A 16,940-nucleotide genomic window follows, 5' to 3' on the forward strand; every position below is an offset into this window, starting at 1 on the left:
TCACAAGACAACACTAAAAGTCACATCCTTCTCAGGCAGTCCTGTTTACCTTAAATTAGAGGCACACAGAAGTAACTAGCTAATGCTATCTGCCTGAAATAATTAGTGTTTTGTTTATTTTAATTTATAATAGCATTATATAATACAGTCTATTGGACTCAGATAACAATAACCATGAGTCTAAAGTTCAGACAAAATGAGGGCAAGAAAAGGCACAGTAAGAAGAGTGTCCCAACAACCAAAAAAAGGACAGACTTTCTTTTTAGTTATTTACATTGTAGGGTGGCTGTGAGCCGAGTCGTCTTCATAGTAAAGACAAATCAACCCTGGGTTCCGATTTGGAAAATATGACGGGAAGAGTAACGACCAGGAGGGGTAACCAGGAAAAAGTGCCTCTTAAAACTGGTGCCGAGAACTGAAGCTTACACGTACATTCAAATCCATCCAAAAAATCCCTCATCTCTAAGCAGAGGAGTGAGGCCATGAAGTCTCATCTGACCATAATTTGTACAGAGCTTATTATGTGGTAGGCAATGTGTTAAGAGCTGTGTGTGCAGCAATGAATTTAAAGGTACAGTGCCGAGGCAGCTTCGTATAGTACAAACAACAGAGATTATAGAGTCAGAAGAGCTAGATTCAAATCCTCAGAATGCCGCTTACTAACAGTAAGATATAGGACAAATAGTAAGTTTTTTCTTGGGTAAACTAGAGATGATAACATACCTGTCCCTACTTCATAGGATTATTTTTAAAAACAAATAATATACTGATTATGGGAGAGCCAAACAAACATTAGTCACTCTTAGTCATTTTAATCTGATTTCGTTTTTGTAAAAATGTTGGAAGGTAGGGGCCAGTATGATTCATGGGCCCAAACACCTCCAAGGATAGATCAAGTTATCCGCCTGGCTTCCCAATTCATCTTCTCAAAATCTGAGTGGGAGATGATGACATTTAACAGAAATAGAGATGTTTGACCTAAATTCATCTTGCCCTTTACAGAGACTTACCTACACTAACTTAAACAGTACTTCACATAACTGGAGAGCACTAGCCTTCTAATAACACTCAAATGTACAAATAGTCCAATACAGCCAAGTGAAAGTGCCTGCTCCAATTTATCTCAACTTGGACTAAGTTCTCAAATTGACAACAAAGCCCTGAAAATACATGTTTTCACTTGTTAATAAGCTTCATGTTTCTCTTCCTGTGTATTTGGTATGAAACCACAATTTAAACCTGAGAAGTGAAACTTTTGTAAATTTTGAAAGCAAAACTAGAAAAGAAATCTAAGTCAATCTGCAGTCTATCCCATTTTATCAACAACACTGGAAATGATGGATAAAGTGAAAATGGTAAACCTATGTAATAAAAATAACAAGAACACTAAAATGTATTATAAGCCTAAGGTGAAGGCTATATCCACAGGTCAATTCTGGAAACAGAATTTATATACCTGCACCAGTGATGGCACTGTTTTATGTCTATCTTCACCAAGATGAAAGTATTTTAAAGACTTCTTTTATAGTTCTCAAAACATTTCTATGAAGACAGAAAAGAGTTTTTAAATAATTTGTCTTCAGCCATGATCCAGAGCATCACATCTACTGTCAGAACCATATTCTTTTTTTTTAGGTAGTCATAAAATAAGCCTACTTCTGCACAGTAAGAAAAACAAACACTAAATACGATTTAACCAGATGATTTATAAAATAGTAAACATCCATAACAGTATACTTCACCTTAATAACACATTTTATTTTCACATAACCTTACAAAATATTTAATTGTTATTGAACTTGATTTAATTAAAATCACAATGATCTGTACTCTTGCACCAGCCAATAAGATGGTATGATGGCAATGCCATGTCTTAGTTCTAATTCCTGACCCTTAAGTTTACAATTTAGCAGTATAGATAGGGTCAGGTGATTCAGTAAGACAGAAATATTTAAGATTTCCTCTGATTACACAGATATTCACCTGGCTAAGTCCTCATTTGCTTCAAGTCTTTGCTAAAATCTAGCCTTTTCAATGAGGCAGACCCTGAAGATCCTCTTAGAATTCCCCAACCTGACCCCTCCATACCATCCTGGCAATCCTGATCCCCCTTAACCTGCTCATCTTTTCCTTCTTTCCATATCATTAATCACCTGCTAACATATTACATAATTTTTATCATGTTTATTGTCTCTCTCTCCTACTAGAATCTAAGTTCCATAAGAGCAAGAATCTTGGTCTTCCTCTTCACAGACCCCAAGGCCTCAAAACAGTATCTGGCACATAAGATGCCCTCACTAAATATTGGTTAAATGTTAAATACACCTTTCCACCCTGTCATCACCCTGCTCCATCCCAGCTCCCCATTGATCAATGTGCCTCAGCCTAACCATACTCATAGGAAAACAAACAGAGCTGGAAATCTATGGAGGCTCTACTTTAGAGCAGAGGAGGGAGAGAAAAAAAGGGGGAGGGTAGAAGAAAGGGAGGGAAGGAGACTTTAAAAGTATTCCCCGTCTATGTCCCTGATAACCCCATCCTAAGTTTTTGCCCTTAACCTTTCTAAATTTTCAATACCTCCCAAATTCTTTGTCTTGATTTTATTCCCTGTGGAATTCTGTCTCAAAATTCAGCAACACTCCTGGTCACTTGGGTGATAAAACAATCTTGAAGAATAATAACTGAAAAGCTATAATCATTCTCAATGGGAGAAAAAAAACAGAAGCAGTGGAAGAAACTGCTGGAAGAAGCAGTGGAAGAAGTCTGTCTCATTTCTTTTTCCTTTCATAGCTAAGCTGCTTCAAGGAGGGTTCTACATTCCCTTAACTTCCTTACTTATCATTCATACCTCAAATTTTACTTTTTAAAAAATTAATTTTAATTTTAATTCAAATATAGCCGACACACAGCATTAATTAGTTTCAGGTGTACAACATAGTGATTCAACAACTCTGTAAGTTATGCTATGCTCACAAATATAGCTATTGTCACCATATAACACTTTACAATACCACGGACCATGTTCTCTATGTTGTACCTTTCATTCCTATGATGTATTCATTCCATAACTGGAAGCCTGTACCTCCCACTTCCCTTTACCCATTTTGCCCATTCCCTTCCCCCACTCCCCCCTCCCCTCTGGCAACCACCAGTTGTTCTCTGTTTTTACGGGTCTGTTTCTGCTTTTTTAATTTGTTTGTTCATTTTTCAGATTCCACATATAAGTGAAATCATATGGTATTTGTCTTTCTCTGTCTGACTTACTTCACTTAGCATAATATCCTCTAAGTCCATCCATGTCATCGCAAATGTTAAGATTTCATCCTTTTTATGGCTGAGTAATATTCCACTTATATACAGGTATGATATATACACACATATGTATGTATATATATATATATATACACATACATGTGTGTGTATATATAGTCTATCACATCATACTTACCAATTTATCTATCGATGGACACTTGGGATACTTCCATATCTTGGCTACTGTAAATAATGCTGCAATAAACACAGGTGTGGATATATTTTTTTGAATTAGTGTTTTCCTTTTCTTTGCATAAATACCCAGTAGAGGAATTACTGGGTCATATGGCATTTCTATTTTTAATTTTTTGAGGAATCTCCATACTGTTTTATACAGTGGCTGTATCAATTTACATTCTCACCAACAAGTTCCTTTTTCTCCACATCCTTGCCAACATTTGTTATTTCTGTTCTTTTTTTGATATCAGCCATTCTGACTGGTGTAAGGTGATACCTCACTGTACTTTTGATTTGCATTTCCCTGATGATTACTGATACTGAATCTTTTGTTCTTAATCAACCCTTTCGATTCCTTACTTACACGACCACTATGTTGCTCACTCCTTCAAAACATATTGAACACATACTATCTGGGAGGGACTGTGCTAGGCTAGCTGATTCAACAGTAGATGCAAGATCCCTGTTCTCATGCAGTCTGAATAGAGCAGGAGATTGACAGCAACAATGATATGTGATGAATGATGAGTAAGAGGGTAAGAAATCATTCAGCAAATAAACATGACCTTATTTAAGGGACAGAAAAGGCCTCCCTGAAAATGCAGTTTTTAAAAACAAATTTAAAGAGAAGATAGGTGAAAAAGAAGAAGCGGCAAAGTATTCTAAGAAAAGGAAATACTATCTGCAAAAACCTGAAGGACAGACAGTAGAGTGCATATAAGGAACTGAATGAAATTCAGTATGGTTAAAATGTCAGGATAGGCAAGGTCTTAAAGTGTATTATATTCTAAGGCTTTACTCCATAGACAAAGAGAAGGAGAAATGACACAAACTTCAGATTTATATTTTTTGAAGATCAATATATTTTCCTTATTGCAGTCAGAGCAAAGGGGAACAAGAATAGATGCAGGAGATGACAGAGATCTTGATTTCTATGAAATTCTTGATTTCTTTTTTTTTTTCTTAATGTTTATTTGTGAGAGAGAGAGGGAGAGAACATGAGCAGGGGAGAGAGGGAGACAGGATACAAAGTGGGCTCTGTGCCGAGAGTGGACAGCCTGATGCGGGGCTTGAACTCACCAACTGTGATAATATGACTGAGCTGAGGTTGGACACTTAACTGACTGAGCCACCCAGGCACCCCAAAACTCTTGATTTCTATGAAAAGTTTCTCTTTTGTTTGTTCTTTGTTTCTTCTCAGACACCTTCAATGTCATTTTCTTCTGCCACCTCTCTTAAGACTACAGCATTTCCTCAACTATCCTATAAACTCTCTTGGGTGACCTCATCTATACTTCACAGGTACCACCCCATAAAGTGATGATGACTCCCAAACCTGTATCCCCAGTTCATCTCTCAAGTCCAGAGCTGCACTGTGCTACCATCTGTCAGACATATCCACCTATCAATGTCATATGTTGAAAACCACACACAAGATCCAAACCCACAAATTTATTATTTTCTAATTCTGTTGATGGCAGCAATATAGTCACCCAAATCAGAATTTTAAATGCCACTGATTACTTGTCCTTCCCCCAACTAATCACCAGGTAATTTTGATCATCTTCTAAATATGACTCATCCATCCCTTCCTTTTATCTCCAGTTCCAATGCCTAAATTTAGGCTTATATGAACTCTCATTTGGATAATTCAGTGACTGGTCTTTATACTTCCAGTAACTTTATCTAATCTATCCACTACACTGTGAGAGATTCCCTTCTACAGTGTTTTCTCAATTTATAGGAAGAAGTCCAGATTCTTTGACATAGGTCCATTATCTGGTCCTTTTCTGCCCAAAAATAGCCTGTGTTCTCCATCTATGACATCTCTGCCAGATTTGGTCACTCCAAATCCCTCAAAATTCATCGTGGCTTCTCAAGATACCAGGTGTTTGCACACACTATTCCCAGAGCCTGAAATATCTTTCCCATCTTGTCCACCTGAAAATCACCCTGCATTCTTTTAAAATCCAGTTAATGTCCTTTCTTCCGTTAATCCTCCCTGGTTCACGTCATACTTCTCTCTCCTCTCCTCCATTCCCCTATCCCCAGTAAAAACAGAGTTGGGTATTTCTTTGACTTCACTTCTCTATTGCACTTACCACATTATAACTGTTTATATGTCTGTTTTCCCAACTAAATTACATGTTCCTTGTTGACAGTGTACTTTCTCTTTCTTGTGTTTGGATCCCCATCCCCTAACATCCAATTGGCATTCAACAAATATTTCCAGAATAAGTGAATCTATATACAATGGGATCCTGGAATAGGTTTCAAAGTGCCTCATGCCTTTTCAGAATTGTGACTTCTGGCTTAAGGGAGAGAAAAGGAGGGCATATATAAAAGAGGGATTCACCACAGTGGACCCAGTTCACCCAGGACCCAGAAGAACCCATGGAAGTGATAAAACTACATGATAAAGATTTCCACACAAATTATACATTATTCATAATTGCAAAAAAAATTATTTTAATTGAAAACAAAAATGAATCTTAGAAAGATTCACTAAATGGGTGTTTGTTCAACAGACCCTTTAAAAATAGATCCTTCAAAACTGGTATTTTTGGATAATATTTAATTACCAGGGAAAATACTAGCCATCCCAATTCAAGCAGAAAAAAGAGATACATTGCAGTCCTAATTTTATATAAATCATTTTTAGAAACATATTGGTTTAAAAATATCAGGAAAGGGGTCCCTAGGGGGCTCAGTCAAGCATCTGACTCTTGGTTTCAGCTCAGGTCACGATCTCACTAGAGACTGAGCGCCACATCAGGTTCTGCACTGACAGCACGGAGCCGGCTTGGGATTCTTTCTCTCCCTCTCTCTTTGCCCCTCCCCAGTGCAAGCTCTCTCTCTCAAAATAAATAAATAAACTTAAAAAAACTAAACAAACAAAAACAGGAAAAAAGCCAAAATAAACTGTTGAATTATTAACAGCATTATCTCTGGGTAATTTTCTATAACTAATGTCATTCAATAATTTATTGAGCATCCATCTGTTATCACACAGTGATGAACAAGAGACATCTATTCCTGCCCTCCTGCAGCTAAACATGTCATACTTGTATAATCAATCAGAAAAAGCAATGCGGGTTAGAAAAATACATGGGCTCTAAATTTATATCCCACAAAAGATTAAAAAAAAAAAAAAAAAGATTTCTAGACCTTCTCTGGAATGGAGGTTGGGAACAATTTCGATACAGAAATTTCGATAAAGACCACCACAATGGCTTGTACTGTTAACTACGAACTGTATCATGATGCTGTACTCTCTAGATCACTTGACATGTCTAGATCTTCTGTGGAGAGAAGATAGTGAACACACTGTATCTCCAGACCTCTTCCTGCTGGCAGATTTAAATATTAACATTAATTACAAATAAAATTTGCCCAGCTTAAATTTAATCTTTATCCATCTTCCACCACATTTCCTTTCTCTTTTGTGTTTCTTCCCCCTGCACCATTTCCTGCTCTTGCCCTATTTATCTAAAAGAATACTTATCCTTTCAACCAGGGAATCGCCAGATTGAGCTCTCCCCTACTGGAGATTCTCAGCAAAGACAGGAGCTTCAGAGGAGATCCGTGTTTTCAAAGAATATATATATAATTCACAAAGATTCTCAAAGGTGTAGTCCTTCTAAAGTTCCTGCTTCCTAAGATACCTGCTTTTCCTGGCAAGAATAAAATCCTGCTCCAGATGGTTGCTGGAGCTGTAATATTTATGAAGAAAAGTACAAATAATACCTGACTACAACAGCAACTAATGTACCTTCATTACTCTTCACTGTTATTATTTTACTAACTTATATCACTGACTGAAAATACTTCTAAAACTTTCAAGGATTTTCAGTTCATCAGAAACAGAGTGATAAACAGCAAAATTGCTCTGAGCTCCAAAACTTCAGCACTACATCCCAAATGTTACATGTTTTTAGGAATATTAAGGAGTAAATACAAACTGACAAAATCCTGTAGGATTCAGAGAGCTGAAAAAGGATATGCTATGAAATATTCTTTCAGAAATATTTTTCCTAGAGAACTCAAATAATTGAAATTTGTACTAAAAATACATGGCAGGATATCATAATAGGAATTACAGAGAAACACAGAGTATTAAGTGCTAATTTAATGTTGTGATGTTGAAAGAATATGCCCAGACAACGAGGTGATAGAATTACTGATAGTTATTCATTCATTCATTTATTCATTCATTCAATCTTCAAATTTTTAGAAGCACTTACTCTATGCCAGCCAGACATAATTCCAGGTGCTGTTAGAAATAGAGCAGTGAACAAAACACATAAAACTCCTGCCCTCATTGAGTACATTAGTGGATTGAAACAGATAATAAACAAGAAAAAAATAAGTAAAAGATGTTACATGATAATTAAGTACAAGAAAAAAAAAAGTAGGAAAAAAAGATGCAGGGTGTAAAACCAAGGGGGGAAGGGAGCAAGCTGTGGCTGTCTGAGGAAAACATTCTGAGCAGAGAAAATAGGAAGAACACATAAAGACCCAAAGGTAGGAAGATGCTTATTATGCATGTTTAAGGAAGAGCAAACAGGCCAGTATGGCTAGAACAGAATGAAGAGGGGAAAGAGTAACAGATGAGGGGGGAGAGATAAGCAGGAAGGGCTGGGGATTCCTGGAGGAGCCTTTGAGTAAGGTTTTTGTGGACAGGTAAGATAGCAACAGGTGAAAGCGGGGGAGGGTGTTGGGAGGTGATTCCAGGTAATCAGAACAAAGGGAAACGAAAGACAAGGAACCAGGATTTTGAGCACGTTTAGCAATCAAAGGCTGCCCAAGCATGGATGAGTATAAGTGTGAGGGAGCATGAATGTGGGGAGGGAAGGAGATGGGGTGGGGCGAAGGGGGGTGAAGATGATATATGATAAATATTCAGTCACTGATCCTCTGTTTAGGAACTATGGAAGAGAGACACAGGGCAGGGAGGCACCAGGCTAAAGGACAAGCATTAGCTTTCCTTTTAATATAACCCTTTGCTTTTCCTGCAAGAATAAAATCCTGCTCCAGACAGTTGCTTTAGTTATTATACTTATAAAGAAAAAAGGTGGGGATCTTGAGATTTTTGTGGAGAAAACACTTTAAATTTTATTGTAGTAGAGAAAAAATATACAAGAACTGGAATTTAGACTATTTCGTTAATATGAACTAAATTCAACTGATCTCATAGTGAATCATAAAACGAAAATGACTAAAAAGTGGGACTGAGAAAGCAAGAAGGAATTTCAATTTTTCAAGAGCATTCCACAAAATGGCTAACCCATAGCTAAACAATGAAGAGTTAATTACCTCTAATTCTACATAAAGAAGAGGATTCTGTTATAATTATCCATTTTGAATTCAAAGGTATTCACAGAGCAAGAATTGGGACTTGCCTCACAGTTCAATACCCCATACCTAGTACAGCGCCTAGTATAGAAAATTCAAGTGCCCTTTTAATGAATAAAAAGCCTACCCATCACAGTCCATTTCAGTAAAATGACATACACCATTTTGAATTGTTATTAATAGATTCATCATATACCATCATGAATTATTATTATTTATAGAATATTAAAAGCAGAAAAGGAGAAAAAAAAAAAGGATGTTTTCTTTCCATTTTACCATCCATGCAAAACAACGACAAACCCCAGAGGAATCTACCAGTAAATCACCCATATGACACAGGCTATTTCAACTATATGCAGAGGTGTTGTCTGGAACAATGGGATAAATATCATGATTAAATCCAATAAACAAAGCTGTTACAAAATCAAAGGAAATTTCCCTCAATATATCCATATGAATTGCATTAACACTCCCTTTTTGGAAGAGAAAACAAAAAGCATATAAGAATGTGAAACGATCTCTTTCCTTTTAATCCTTCAAGAACTCAGTGTATTTAGGGAATTCAGCTTGCTTCTCTATGACTTTTCTTTAATCTCAAATTAAGAGTACCTTACCCTCCTGCCTGTTTCAACTAATGCAAAAGAGTACAATTAAAAAGACAACAGCTCTTATCCCCTCTTGGTCGGGGATGTTATAAATCCCTGAGAGAGGAACTGCTAAAGTAGAAGAATAAACAAACAAACAAACAAACAAACAAAAAAAAACATCAACCAAATACAAATGATGAAACATCTAGCAGAAAAAGCAGAATTCTACATAGGATAATGTTTGCGCACACGTCATTTTGCTCAGCATTAGACTACTTACAGTTAAACCAGACAGACCCCCTTTCACATGACTTTTTAAATCAAGCTCATCTATTTAAAAGTTTTCTTTAAATGCAAATGCCTAATGTCAATATGCTTTCCCATCGACTGTCTTTCAGGAAGCATTTTTCCATGCTAAGACCAGCATCCTCAACTGCAACTCTATATTCGAACTCCCCTCAACAACACAAACGAAAAAAGCTTTTATACTACAAAAAAAAAAAAAAAAAAAAAAAAAAAGGTACGACAGTGGGTTTTGAAAAGGTGTGTGGTTAGTTCTGCATGTTGTGAGCGATCAGAGCAAGCCGTGACTAAAAGGCGCTCAGAACTGAGTAAAAAAGGAACCCCGACCCCTTCATCTCCAAGATGCAACAATAAAGGCATCCTCCCTACGCCTCCTACTTCGCTAGAAAGTAGCCGTACTCCCGGGAGCCAGCCGACCGCAGGAAAGGAGCCCGCCGCCGGGCCGGGCCTGCCTCACCTTATAGACGTCTCCGTAGGTGCCGCTGCCGACCCTCTGAACGAGCTCGTAGTCCTGCTGCGGGTTCCGCCTCAGGATGTCCGCGACAGGCCGCAGCGGGGCCTCCATCTTCGCTCAGGGCCCGCGCCCCGCCGGTTCTGCCCGCGGCGCCCGGATCGATTCCCGCTAACGAGAACGAGCGGCGCCGCTTCCCAACATGGAGCCTCTGCCCGCAGCTCTGCCTGCACCAGAGACAAGCAAAGGCTACAACCCCGAGCGGCCCAGCCCCTTCCCTTCCGCCCCGCCGCGGGCCGCGGAGAAGCGGGCCTGGAAGGGTCCGCGGCGTCCCCGCAGTCCCGTTCCGGCCGCGGCCCTTCCCCCTCCCGGCCGCCCGCGAACCGCCGGGGCCTGGGGCTGGCTCGGCACCCGAGGGGGGCGGCCCCGCTCTTTGTTGAGCGCCGACCCGGGACCTACTTCCTCGCCGGCGTCCGCGTCCTGCTTCCCGGCGTCCGCCGGCCGCTCCAGGTCTTGCGCCGCCGCCTCCCGCCGCACCGCACGTCCTCTCGCAGGCGGCGGAGGCGCGTACCGCCGCCGCCGCCGCCGCCGCCGCACCACGTCTCCCACCCGGGGCTGCGTCACCGGGTGAAACGTTCCTGGCCAGCGTGGGTCGGCGCCCAGCGGCCCGCCCGAGCGCTCCGGCCGCGGGACCAGAGTGCCGCCCTGAGGCCTGCTCGGGACACGACACCCTCCGGGCCGGGCCACCGCGCCCCCCAGCACCCCCCACGGCCGGCCGCGTCCTTTCGGGGCCCAGCCTCTCCTACCCACTCTGAGGTTAGGACCCCCCCCCCCCCCCCACGCTCACCCAGTGAGCCGACCGGCCTCTGCTAAACCGCCCCCAGATCCGTCAGGTAAACTTGGAGAGTGACGGGTAGAGGGAGAAGGGTGGGCACGAGGGCAGCCTTTCCAGTTCAGCACGGGAAAGGTACCGAGGGCACTGGGCCAGAAGTTACCTGGCAGTGGGGCGCCAGGGAAGGAGGTGGGGGAGTGCCGGCTTAACTAAGCCGCGGCACACCCGACTGCACCTTCCTGTTTTGCAAACCATTCCCAGTGGTACCAGCTTGAGGCTGCACTACACAGCTGCGCAACCTGTCTCCTACTGAGTTTTTCCACATTTCTGAAAGCCTGAATTCCTAGGAAGTCACAGTGGCCTTTATCCCTGTTGGGCACACGCAGTGCGTTGCCCCGGGGATTGCTCCTTAGATTGGATGAGGAGTTCTTCAGAAGCTGAAACAAAATCAAGAGACCACGACCTGATTCTGGCTCTACTTCTTCCTCAGTACGTGATCTGGGACAAGACATCGTAGTTGACAATATCTCAATATAATTATCTGCAGCTTGAAGAGGATAAGGTTTTGCATCTGACAGCCAAGCAAGTGTTTATGAGGCATTTTACGGGATTACAAAGAGGATTTTCAAATATAAGAAGTTGTAAAATACTTCACAGTGCATAAAATATGGAACAGGAGTTCAAGGAAGTAATTTGGCTGGTATTTCACAAGCTATTTTGCAGTTCTAGTTCCAGGGTTGTTTGGAAGGTAGAAATAAAGTTGCCAGGTTTATGTGTACTGGTAAAAATATTCCTAGAATCCAGTAGAGGTTTTGAACAGGAAAGCCAGATGAACACTCAGCCAGTGCATTTAGTAACTGAAAAATCACAAAAGAGCAAGTTACAGATGTTGGCTTGTGGTTTTGAACATCCAATTCAATTCTGTTCTTGGGCAATATACTCCTTGTTGATTGTTGTAATTAGTTGTATAATGTAGAAATTAAATTTACACCTTAACAGGACAAGGAATATATGTATTTTCTTGTGTTCCATGCACAAAGGGCACTTATTTAGGGAGTATAAGTAAGCTCAGACTTACATGCTCTATGGACAAAGCCTATGTGTTTGCTGCATTGAAAAAATTGTTGAAGAACAGTTCCTTCTTTCAAAGCTTCTTGGCACTTGTTTTGGTGGGCACATACTTTTGGCTTCAATGACTCAAAATCTTTTCAAATGTTCTATTGGTATCCTAGTACTTGTTTGCTGTCATAGATTCTTTTTTTTTCCCTTTGACCTTATAAGGGTTGATCCTATCTCTAGTCTGAAATTTATTCTTATTTATACTTGCATTATTCCAGAGAATTTGAGGCAGCATACAGAAAATACATATTATAACACAAGATAAAAGTAAGTAAAGGAAGAAATAGGTGTGATGTTAAAGAGAGGAAAAATAGGATACCAGAACAATGCAACAAATTGGCCAAAGTAGAGGGTTTTATAGTGTTTTTGAGATCACCACGAAGCAATTGGTCAAGATAGGCACTTCTTGTGCTGATACTAAGACTTTAGAAAAGTTTACCTCATGGGCCTTCATAAAGTGGAAAATTTGAATTCCCAGTTTGAAACAAGGATAAATGTCTGATAATCCTTCAAGCATGTTATTCTTGAAACACAGTGTTTGATATGAATTGGGCAATAAAAAGTTTGAGGTCATAAGCTTCAACAAGACTCTGGAATGCACATGTTTTATGTTTCCAGCAATGGCAGATCCATATGCTTTGACCATCAACCCAGAGGTACATAGCATGGAAAAAGTTGAAATTCTACGTGGTGGTTAAAAAATGTGTCTGCTATAATCATTACTTGTACCACAATTGATGCAAAGAGGAAAACATTTGCTTTATTCTAACTCCAAAGGAATCTTAAGGATTTAAAAATAGTGGTTGAGTTCATTTAAACAAGATCAGTGAAATCATAGCTGGTGGGTTAAATATTACATGATTGGTAGAGAAATTCAAATTCAATTTCCATGAAATAAACATGTGGTATGTAAATTTAATCTTACCTCCTAAATAAGCACATAGTTTTAGTAATAAAAAATAATATAATAATAAAGAATAATAAAAAATTATAGCTAACAGGAATTTCTTACAAGCTACCCAGCTTTATAACAAGGTATGGAATAAGGAAAAATATGGCTTGGTAGGTCCTTCATCCCAGCCTCATTATCATATATTCTTTGTGTCTCCATAATGTCTTAAATGCAAATATCTTCCAGGTTTTACTCTTATCTACATAATAACGTGTAATGGTTTGCTCTCTGCTTTGTAGTGTTTTTCCATTCTGTCAAATTTCTTTAGTAAAATGCTGATTGTAATCTGTGGCTTCTGGTTTCAACTGGACATAAAATTTTTTAACTTCTACATAGGTAAGTTTCCCAATTACTATCCAAAACACAAAAGCTAATTAAAGCTCTCAAGTATGACAACAGATCACAAGGACAGTTTTTGTCTATGGAACATATAGGCTTATCTTATATGATCTCCTGATGAACCTTCCAGCATAAACTAGTTGCAAAATGTAACCCTGTGTGATTGAGCTTATTGCCCCATAGGTTTGTTAGATATAAATTAATTAAATTTTGGAAGACATCTGCCATAGTTATGATTTATATTTTCAAATAGTTAAACTATTCTTTTTGTTACTAATTAAGGTCAGTTGTCTATTGAGGCAAAAACCATGTTTTCAAAGCAGAAGAATTCTATCTTGTTCTGGATAGCAGTAGAACATGGATCTCATTCAGAATCAGTATCAGGTCATCATGATGGGAGTTTCAATAAAGAAGAGTTGGGGGCTCCTGGCTGGCTTTGTCAGTGGAGTATGCGACTCTTGATCTTGGGGTTGTAGGTTCAAGTCCCACGATGGGTGTAGAGATTACCTACAATCTTTAAAAATATAAATAAATAAATAAATAAATAAATAAATAAATAAATAAATAAATAAGTAAAAATTTAAAAATCAAAAAAGAAGAAGGAGGCAATGCACATCTCTTTTTAATACAGCTTGAATTGATCATCCAATATGTTAAAATGATGTTTTTAATTAACCTTGATTCCTAGGGTGGATTTTAGGTTTTTATGAGATTTGGTAGTAAGGTTCCTGTATTCGGGACAGCTTGGTCCTTTCTGCAAATTCAATAGCTAAGAAAAAACTATAAGTTATAAATAATCTTGTGTTGTTCCTTATTGATTTCCTCACAATATAATAAGTGTAATACTCAGAAGGGATGCCTAAAGTTTGCTTGCACCTTACATAATCTAGTGTTCTGAGAACCCCAAATGTATAGAAGAAACCACAGTGCCTGACTGTGGCCTTATCCTACAGCTGTATCACTCTTAAAGGATTCTAATAAGCTCTTTTTTTCTTTGCCCCTTTAAGACAAGGATGATAATGGCATTCCACTGTGGCTAGTCTCGGGGTGTTTCACTATCTCCTATTGGTTCCTTTAATTCCTTTAACCCTGTCCTCATTTTTATAAATAGTCCTTTCATTAGATTCTCTTTCTGTGCTATCTCTTTCTTGCCAGAACCCTGATTGATAGTTACAGGAATTGGAAGTAGCCTCAGGAAAGAAACCCTTGCTTTGTGGGATGGTATTACTCACATATCTGATGATTACCTGTATAAACTTCTTGCCATGAAAAATGAAACAATGGCACCACAATTGCTGAAATAACCATCAATAGTGGCATGAGGCGGAGTGCTGATGGAAGCCGTAGCATTGGAAGACCAGTCTCTAGCACTTAGCTCCTTTGATAGTGATGATTGCTGAAATCATTGTGTCATTTTTTTCTGATTGCCTCTGGGAGAATATGTGAGGAAAAAAGACAAATGGCCTGAATTACAAACTTAAGGCACGAGTAGAAAATCAAAAAGTTTATTTGACAGCCTTGAAGAAACCTTATTTCTCATGTAGCTGCAGGGAAAACATGGCTGAGAATCCAGCCCACGGCCTAATAGTAAAGGCTGTAGAGTTGCGATGTTAATTAAATGTGAGACCTAGATCTGTTATGCTAAGAGAGGAGTCCAGGTAGAGAAGTTGTTGGGACCCCACGACATAGAATGGGGGCATTTGGGTAGATATAAATGAGGCTGAGAACTTGAACAAGAGTTAGATTTCAAATAGGTGATGCGCATTAAGGAGTACACTGGTCATGATGAGTACCAGCTGTTGTATGGCAAGTATTGAATCACTGTACTGTACACCTGAAAGTAATATGACACTGTTAACTGGAATTTAAATAAATCCTTAAAAAAAAAGTTAGATTTCAGCACAGCCCTGGTGGAGAAGGACAAGACCTGTTCTTGGAGGAGAAAACTTGTGCACTGAAGAGTTACAGGATCTTGGCAAATACTTATCTATGTTTCAGGTTGACCTGAGAAGCCGGTGGTTTTTCTAAATGGGTTACTTGAAGCTGGTAATCTATGTGCTGAGATGCCAGAACTTCCAGGGCATACTTTAGAGGAATAAATCTGAAGACTTAGGGAGATGGGAATGTTGGACTTGCCCTATTATGTGCATCCTGCTTAGTAATGCTCTATCTGTACCATCCCTACAAGGACCCATAAAATTTACCTTTATCAAGGCATTGAGTAGAGGGTCACAGCTATCCTTGAAAAATTCTTTGGTGGCTGTCTTAATTGGCTGGAGATGATAATGGAGATGCCACAATGAAATCAGGATCCATGATTTCAGTGGGAATATTGAGATCCTGGTAGAGGCCAGGTGGAAGATTCTTAAATGTTAAAGACTTGTTCAGCACAATTATGATAACCCTCAGGAAGAAGTGATAATCAGAGTGTTTGAAAGCAAGGATCTTTGATGGTGGTGTATGATCATCCGTGTTTAGGAATGAATGAAATTAACAGTCTACTTAAGTACTGCTTGCCATATGTAAGCAGAAAAATTCTAGGTCTGATGAGCAGAAACGTAACTCAAGTCACTGGTATGGTGATTCAATACATATCACCCAATTCTTTTTTTTTTAAGTTTATTTATTTTGAGAGAGAGGGTGCGAGTGGGGGAAGGACAGAGAGAGGGAAAGAGAGAATCCCGAGCAGGCTCCTCACTGTCAGTGTGTAGCCCAACACAGGGCTCCAACTCGTGAACCATGAGATCATGACCTGAGCTGAGATCAAGAGTAGGATGCTTAACTGACTGAGCCACCCAGATACCCCCATATTTTTCAACTGAATCCAGTTCACAAGCCTGGATGGAGTCCCTTTGAGGGGGGAGCCTTGAGGAAGAAGCCTCATAGTTGTATTTCCACATGTGGAATTTTTACTAGAGCAAATCAGTATAGGCTTTGGCACCTAGAATGCAGCTATGGACTTGAAATCTAGAATGTGCTTTTCAATTCCCTTCAAAAGAAATAATCAGAAGCAGTTTGCCTTCATATAGCCGGGATAGCATTGTCGTTGTCTTACATCAAGGCTATGTAAACACGTCAATTGTAATATATCATTCCAGAGAGACCTTTGTTTCCTTGATATCCATTAGAACATCCTGCTAGTCTATTACCTTAATGACATGGTGCAAACCAGATAGATGAACTGGAAGTAGCAACTGCCCTAGATACCTTAAAAAGACCCTTCTATCAGAGGATAAGAAATACATCCAGGTCAGAGACCTGTGCCACAGTGAAATTTCTAACAGTTCAGTGGCATTATTGTGCTCCACCTCAAAAAACAATGCCCAGTCTTATTTGGCCTGTTTGGATTTTGGAATCACCATACTGCATGTACTGCTCTCTGATCCATTTATCATGTAACCTATATGACTGCCAGTTTTTCATATGACTTGGAAAAACAGAATGCCCCACAGATGGTCCAAGTTGTGGCACAAGCAGCATGGATAAGGTTTGGAATAAGAACATGCTCTCATC

The 16,940-nt window shown here is 39.5% G+C and overlaps 1 protein-coding gene across 3 annotated transcripts in view; it reads right to left on the bottom strand.

Moving 5' to 3' along the window:
• MAP4K5 (mitogen-activated protein kinase kinase kinase kinase 5) overlaps window positions 1-10,406 on the bottom strand; it is a 110,938-nt gene extending 100,532 nt beyond the window's left edge. For all 3 annotated transcript variants that reach the window (XM_060619811.3, XM_060619810.3, XM_078448266.2), the window contains exon 1: window positions 10,192-10,406. In XM_060619811.3, coding sequence (XP_060475794.1) covers window positions 10,192-10,299 — 108 coding nt within the window. In that variant the 5' untranslated portion in view covers window positions 10,300-10,406. The remainder of the gene's footprint in view (window positions 1-10,191) is intronic.
• Window positions 10,407-16,940: the final 6,534 nt, after the last annotated feature.

Source organism: Panthera onca, chromosome B3 (assembly GCF_046562875.1).
Source record: "Panthera onca isolate mPanOnc1 chromosome B3, mPanOnc1 haplotype 2, whole genome shotgun sequence".
Classification (NCBI taxonomy): Eukaryota; Metazoa; Chordata; class Mammalia; order Carnivora; family Felidae; genus Panthera; species Panthera onca.